At 62.5% G+C, this 7,288-nt stretch overlaps 1 protein-coding gene across 1 annotated transcript; it reads right to left on the reverse strand.

Annotated features, from left to right (window-relative positions):
• Positions 1 to 460: 460 nt before the first annotated feature.
• LOC116492471 (PHD finger protein 7-like) lies at positions 461 to 2,087 on the reverse strand. Its single transcript, XM_032193240.1, has 5 exons — positions 1,971 to 2,087; positions 1,411 to 1,535; positions 999 to 1,161; positions 801 to 907; positions 461 to 581 (listed from the first exon to the last, which is right to left on the reverse strand). The coding sequence occupies exons 1-5, from the start codon at positions 2,085 to 2,087 to the stop codon at positions 461 to 463; spliced, it is 633 nt and encodes a 210-aa protein (XP_032049131.1).
• Between the last annotated feature and the right edge of the window lie 5,201 nt (positions 2,088 to 7,288).

The following is a 7,288-nucleotide window of genomic DNA, read 5'->3' on the forward strand; positions in this document are numbered from 1 at the left end:
CTCTCCTGTGCGGTGGTGAGGGTGAGGAGCTGGGAGCTGCAAGGGGAGGCAGGAAGGTCAGCGGATCTGCCCACCCTGCCTGGCCTGCAGAGGGCACGGAGGGCTCTGCCGCCCCGAGCCTGAGCACGCCGTGCCCCTTACCAGTGGCCGGGCCAGCGCAGCCAGCGCACTCCCACTGCTGCGTGGTGTCCCCAAGGCCGGAGCATCGGCGGTGGGTCCCGCTGGCGGCACAGGAGGAGCAGAGCAGCAGCTGCCAGGGCCTGGGGAAGAAGTTGTGCTGGTGAGCACGCAGAGCCCAGCAGGCAGTGGCGCCACAAAGGCCCCCAAGGCTCCAGAAGCATTGCTCGTGGCGCCCCAGCAGAGGGGAAGGTGCCTGGGCAGAGCCCCAGCAGCCACTGCACGGCTTGGTGGAGATCTGGCTCACAGCCCCCAGCAGCCGGGGAGCTGCTGCTGTGGATGCTCACCCTTCCTCTTCCCACTGCTCCCGGCCTCCCCTGTACAGGCACTGCCTGGCATCGCAGCGGCCATGCAGCTGTGGCAGTGCCAGCTCCTCCTCCTCGTCCTGCTCGCAAGCCGGCTTTCTTCAAGAGAAAGTAGGAAAGGTCACGAGCTCATGGGGCACTCAGCAAGTGTCAGTGCTGATGCTGGGACAGGGCTCAGGGGCATCCCTGGCAGCAGGCCAGCATCGTCCTGTCCCCCAGGCAGCCCCTTTTGTTGGGGACAGTCTGCCTGGAGGGCTTAGGGCCTGGGGCTGTGCCCTCTCCTGCCTTGAGTGGGTGGGAAGGAAGAAAGGAACGCACATGTGCGGCACGCGGATTCCCATCTGCTCCATCTCAGGGACAAAGCGCTCCTGGTCCCGGCAGTGAGGACACGCAAAGTGCCTGAGGCACGCCCGAAGCGCCTGTCCCTGTGGAAGAGAGACTCCCCGTGTGAGCAGGACGCCGCTCCGGGCGCATGGTGTCCCTGCGGGCTGGCAGAGGGAGGGAAGGGCCTCCTACCTGGATGCAGCCCCGGTGGAACCAGGCGTGCTTGCAGGAGGGGCACACCATGGTGGTGTAGGAGAGGCTGTCCTCCACCACCTCCATGCAGATGATGCACGTGGTGTGCCCCTCCTGCAGCGTCTCCACGGTCTGCTGCGGGCGGTGCTCCCAGCAGAAGGAGCTGGGTGAGGACGGAAGAGTTGAGTGAGGCCAGGGAGCGCCAGAGGCCCTGCACAGCTCTGGCCAGAGCCTGGAGAGGACAGCAGCTCCCCAGGGGCATACGAGCCCCCCCTGTCAGCCCTCTCCTCCCCAAAGGAGCCCCCCAGCCACCATTTCCCTGCTGGGCCCCGGGGCACGCGTGCCACACCGGGGACTCTGCCTGCAGGGCGCAGGCTGAGGGGGCTGCAGCCCAAGCTAGGGCAGCTCGTACCTGTACTCCCCAAAGAACTGCGAGATGCAGCCCCGCTGGGAGCTGCAGGGCAGGTGGAACCGGCGCGAGCACCGCTTCTGCCGGCAGGCGAGGGTGGCCCCCTTCTTGCGGCAGATGCAGCAGCGCTGCAAAGAGCACAGCAGCCCCGTCAGTGACGTGGCCGGGGCCACTGGGACTTGCCCGGAGCTTGTCCAGAGCCTCGAGGATTTCTTTGCCAGGGCTTGGGCTCAGCTGCCACAAGTCTCGTCTGCTCCAAAAAAGCCCTCACCTTGCGAGCTGCCCGAGCCGCTACCCGCCTGATATCCGCGGAGAGGAATCCGAAGATTCCTTCCCCTTCAGCGCCTCGCTGGTACAGGCCCTGGGCTGGATACTGGAAGACAAAAAAGCCCCGCAGCTGCTCAGGGCAAGGAGATAGGGACCATGGTGGGGAGGCTGTGCTGGGAGCGCAGCAGGAGGAGGTGACAGCCAGCGAGCAGCGCGCTGGGGATGACACAGTCCTGTGGGCTCCAGGTGCCAGTCAAGGGGTTGGGGAAAGGCGCGGGCAGCCGCGGGGAGCTCACCAGGCAGTTCACGTGGGCGCAGACCCCGTCCACCTGCTGCATCGGCCCGCAGCCATCCAAGCTGGTGTCCGAGCGGTGGCACAGCACGCACTCTGGGGGAGGCAGGGCGGCAGCCATGGATGAGAGCATCCCCCCACTGAGCACCTGGCAGGTGTCCCCGAGGGACGCCCGCAAGGGCAAGGGCAAGGGCAAGGGCAAGGGCAAGGGCAAGGGCAAGGGCCTGGTCGGGGGCTCCTGGCAGGGCGTCCCCGGGTGTCCGCAGCCCAAGCGGCTCTGCACAGCCCCAGGGGGTGCTCAGGGCCCTCCACCTCCAGGGAGCTGCTGGGGCATCTGCTCTCACCGTCCTCCTGTGCCTCAGGGGCCTTCTCCTCCTCTACGGCAGCCATGCTGCGCAGCAACTCCTCGCCTCGCCTGGCCTCGCCTCGCTGCCAGGAGCTGCTGCCTCCACGCCTGGCGCTCACTAGAGACGCAAAGTCCCTCCCAGACTCGCCTGTGTCACTGGTGTCAATGTTGTCCCTCAGCGTCGCTAGGAGACCATGGAATGGTGGATGATGCGGCAGGGCCCAGGAGCTCCCCCAGCCTCACAGACACCCCCTGGGCTTCCAAGCCCACGGTGCAGCCTCTTCATCCCCGTGAATGGCCGTGGTGGCTTGGCCTAGGCTGGCGGCCAGGCGCCCACCCAGCTGCTGTCTCGTTCCCTCGTCAGCGTGACAGGGAGAGAAAAGACGAGGGAGAAACCCTCGTGGGTTGTGACGAGGGCACAGGGAGATGGCTCGCGGGCTGCTGGAGAAGCAGAGAAGTGAGAAACAAAGAAACAAAATGAAACACCACCACCACCTTTCCCCCAGCCATCCTCTTCCACCTCTTCCCCCCGAGTGGCGTAGGAGAACGGGGGAATGGTGGCTGCGGTCAGTCTCTAGCACTTCGTCTCTGCCGCTCCTTCTCGCTCACTCTTGTCCCCTGCTCCAACGTGGGGTCCCTCCCACAGCTGCCGTCCTTCCCAAACTGATCCGGCGTGGGCTGCCCACAGGCAGCAGCTCCTCGAGAACTGCTCCAGTATGGGTCCGTCCCACAGGGTCCATCCCTCAGGAGCACACTGCTCCAGCCTGGGTCCCCCCCGGGCAGCAGCTCCCCCTACATCCCCTGCTCTTGCATGGGCTCCTCTCCACGGGCTACAGGTCTGGCCCCGAATCTGCTCCGGCAGGGGTCTTCCACAGGCCACAGCCTCTGTCACTGCAGGGCCACCTGCTCCAGCGTGGGCTCCTCCACGGGCTGCAGCGTGGACCCCTGCTCCACTGTGGTACTCCATGGGCTGCAGGGGGACAGCCTGCTGCACCAGGGGCCTCTCCACAGGCTGCAGGGGACTTGTGCTGCGTGCCTGGAGCACCTCTCCTCCTCCTTCTTCACTGACCTTGGCACCTGCAAGGCTGTTTCTCACTCCTTTCCCTCTCCCAGCTGCTGTGTAGATCTGTTTGTTTTGGTTGGTTTTTGTTTTTTTCCCCTGTCTTTAATACGCTCTCACAGAGTCGTTGCTTGTTGGCTTGGCTCTGGCCAGCAGCGGGGCCCTTATTTAACATGGGGCAGCTTCTGGATTCTTCTCACAGAAGCCACCCCTATGGCCCCCTGCTCCCAAAACCTCGCCACAGAAACCCACTAGAGATGTGAGGCTGGGACATGAACTAGCAACAAGGTCACGTCCAGGCCCAGTCCTGCCCAGCCTCTTCATGAACGATCCGCAGGGCGGAGCAGGGCGTGCCCTCAGCAAGTCTGCTGCTGATCCAAGCTGGGAGGAGATAGGGATGCACCAGAGGGTGGTGCTGCCCTGCAGAGGGCCCTGGGCAGGCCGGAGAAATGGCCTGGCAGGATCCTCGTGGAGTTGACGGCAGGGAAGCTGGAAGCTGAGGCCCTGGGGAGGAAAGCTGGAGCCCCCAAGGCTTGTTGGAGTTGCCCCAGCTGGAGGACTGGGTCCAGTTGTGGGCTCCCCAGGACAGGAGAGCCATGGGCCTACTGGAGGGAGCGCAGTGAACGGCAGCCAAGCTGGTGGAAGGACTGGAGCATGTGTCCTCTGGGGAGAGCTGGAGAGAGCCGTGACTGCTCGTTGTGGGGATCTGGCTGAAGGATATCGATATGCGAAGAGAAGGTGCAAAGGAGATGGAGCCAGGCTCTTCTCAGTGGTGCCCAGTGTCCACATGGCTGCAGGTGGCCCTGCTTGAGCATGGGGGTTGGAGCAGGTGACCTGCAGAGGTGCCTTCCAACCCCAACCCCACTGTGTGTCCGGTGGTTTTGCAGGGACCTGAACCAAAGCGGGGCCATTCAGCCAGGCCCGAGCACCGGGGCAGCTGTGAAGAGGCTGCCAGGAGGCTGCCGTTCTGGATTTGCAAGGTCTTCTTGCATTGAAGCTTTTCCTCCATTTTTCTTGCTTCCTCTTTTGGTTGAGGGAAGGAGGGAGTGACTGGTTCCTGATAGACCTTTTCTGTCCTCTGCAGACATCTCTGGTTTGATGCTTCCTTAATCGCTCCACTGATCTGTCGTGTTCTTCTCCCTTCTTTGTGGGCATCCTCTGCCTCCCTGTAGCATTCTCAAGGGTTAGTAGTGGTGGGAAGAGCAAGAGCAGCCTTTTGTGCAAAGAGCTGTGCTTGCGATGGGGCTGGGCCTGGCACTTGTAGTCTTGTGAACCTGGTGTGTCTTCATGGGCACCTGGCCCTTTCCTCTGCAGCTGGGAGTGCTTGGGGGTGGTCCTGAGCAAGGAAGGGGCTGTGGCCTCCCTCCTGTGTAGGGAAAGCTCCAGGCTGGCTGGTGACTGCAAGGGACAGCTGAGGCGAGGCAGGCCTCCAGAGCAAGCCAGGAGGTGTTGATCCGTATGGGAGGTGGGGAGGGTTCTCTTGATGAAGTACCTTCTATCTATCCTTCTATTTGCAGCCAGACCATTGCTGCAACTTGTTTTGCTTGAACTCTCTTTGCTGGAGCCCCTTCACAGGACACCGGATTTCAATCCCTAATGCTGAAACGAGAATCTCGCTGTCTCTGGGTGGTAACTCTGCATAGACCCTTCTTCCAAAGCGGAGGCTGAGCATCAGCTTCTGGTAGGAGAAGGTAGTTCGAGGCCACAACCACTCTTAAGTTATTCTTTAATAAATATATTCACTTAATAATAGTAAAAAAAAAAAAAAAAAAAAAGTGTGTGTTGGGCTAAATGTTTGTGCTCCGGTCCTGATTTGGTTGGTCTGTCTCTGCCTTGACTCTTCTCAGAGTTGTTCAAGTGCACACGTGCTGAGGCTCTGCTTCTGCTCAGCACAGCACTGGGGGTCCCCTTCGTGCTTGGTGGTCAGGTCTGTTTTGTTAAATAGCAGTGCCTCCTTTCTTCTTTTTTCTTTTTTGAGGGGTGGGTGTTTTGCGTGGATTTAGGTCTTAGTCGGAGTGTTCAAGAAGTGATACTCATATAGACAAAAAAGCAAAACCACTTTATTTGTACAGGAAAATGCACAGGAAAATGCAAGCGAGCTGCAGCACACTGTGCTGAGTGGCTGAGGGAAAGAGCAGGATGGGAAACAACGGAGTTGTTTTCTCCTTTTGGTCAGCTTTGTGCGCTGTTTTTGTTCTTCCTGGTAAGCATTGTTCTCAGGCTCTGGGTTAGGCTAACTACCTGCCTCTGCGCTGTAGGGACAGTTTCCAAAGCTAGGAGAACACTGGTGGGTCCCTTCCAGCTTGAGGGATCGTCTCCTGCCCAAGCTCTCTCCCTAGCAGCATGACTCTGGAGCCATCCCAATTCCATCTCCGTCCTGGCTCCATCAGCCAGGCCCATTTCTGTCCCGGAGACCCAGCTCCATCTCCCCATCCAGTTCCAGGCTTGGTCTCGCCTCCATCTCTTCTCCTGGCTCCGTCGCTCTTCCTCCTCAGCAAGTCCCAGCTCCTTCGCCGTGTCTCAGCTCCATCCCCTCATCTCGGCAGGAGCTGAGTGCCACCCCTCGCCTGCCTTTGGGTGCGAGCGTTCCCCCACTGAGCACCTCCTTGAGGTCCTCTCCGTGAAGGCCGCCCGCAAGTGCACAGCCCGACCCTGTCTGGCGGCGGGACACCAGGATGGAGCATCTGTCCCCAGGCCGGGCTCAGGGCTGTGGCCGGCTGTAGGGGCTGTGGCGCTGGGGCAGCACCCTGCCACGGCCGGCTCTCCTGTGCGGTGGTGAGGGTGAGGAGCTGGGAGCTGCAAGGGGAGGCAGGAAGGTCAGCGGATCTGCCCACCCTGCCTGGCCTGCAGAGGGCACGGAGGGCTCTGCCGCCCCGAGCCTGAGCACGCCGTGCCCCTTACCAGTGGCCGGGCCAGCGCAGCCAGCGCACTCCCACTGCTGCGTGGTGTCCCCAGGGCGGGAGCATCGGCGGTGGGTCCCGCTGGCAGCACAGGAGAAGCAGAGCAAGTGCCCGAAGCGCCTGTCCCTGTGGAAGAGAGACTCCCCGTGTGAGCAGGACGCCGCTCCGGGCGCATGGTGTCCCTGCGGGCTGGCAGAGGGAGGGAAGGGCCTCCTACCTGGATGCAGCCCCGGTGGAACCAGGCGTGCTTGCAGGAGGGGCACGCCATGGTGGTGTAGGAGAGGCTGTCCTCCACCACCTCCATGCAGATGATGCACGTGGTGTGCCCCTCCTGCAGCGTCTCCACGGTCTGCTGCGGGCGGTGCTCCCAGCAGAAGGAGCTGGGTGAGGACGGAAGAGTTGAGTGAGGCCAGGGAGCGCCAGAGGCCCTGCACAGCTCTGGCCAGAGCCTGGAGAGGACAGCAGCTCCCCAGGGGCATACGAGCCCCCCCTGTCAGCCCTCTCCTCCCCAAAGGAGCCCCCCAGCCACCATTTCCCTGCTGGGCCCCGGGGCACGCGTGCCACACCGGGGACTCTGCCTGCAGGGCGCAGGCTGAGGGGGCTGCAGCCCAAGCTAGGGCAGCTCGTACCTGTACTCCCCAAAGAACTGTTTCCTGCTGAAGCTCTATCCCTACCAGCGTGACTCTGTCCCTCCGTCCCAATTGCATCTCTTCTCCTGGCTCCGTCGCTCTTCCTCCTCAGCAAGTCCCAGCTCCTTCGCCCTGTCTCAGCTCCATCCCCTCATCTCGGCAGGAGCTGAGTGCCACCCCTCGCCTGCCTTTGGGTGCGAGCGTTCCCCCACTGAGCACCTCCTTGAGGTCCTCTCCGTGAAGGCCGCCCGCAAGTGCACAGCCCGACCCTGTCTGGCGGCGGGACACCACGATGGATCTTCTGTCCCCAGGCCGGGCTCAGGGCTGTGGCCGGCTGTAGGGGCTGTGGCGCTGGGGCAGCACCCTGCCACGGCCGGCTCTCCTGTG

The sequence above is a fragment of the Aythya fuligula genome, chromosome 9 (genome assembly GCF_009819795.1).
Source record: "Aythya fuligula isolate bAytFul2 chromosome 9, bAytFul2.pri, whole genome shotgun sequence".
NCBI lineage: Eukaryota > Metazoa > Chordata > Aves > Anseriformes > Anatidae > Aythya > Aythya fuligula.

Bases quoted from the DNA above. Each gene is read 5' to 3' on its own strand.
- LOC116492471 (XM_032193240.1), bottom strand. From the start codon at position 2,087: ATGGCTGCCGCCCTGCCTCCCCCAGAGTGCGTGCTGTGCCACCGCTCG. The intron at 1,536-1,970 runs GTGAGCTCCCCG...TGCTCTTTGCAG, and splicing joins GCGCCCACGTGAACTGCCTG to CGCTGCTGCATCTGCCGCAA. The intron at 1,162-1,410 runs GTACGAGCTGCC...GTCCTCACCCAG, and splicing joins CAGTTCTTTGGGGAGTACAG to CTCCTTCTGCTGGGAGCACC.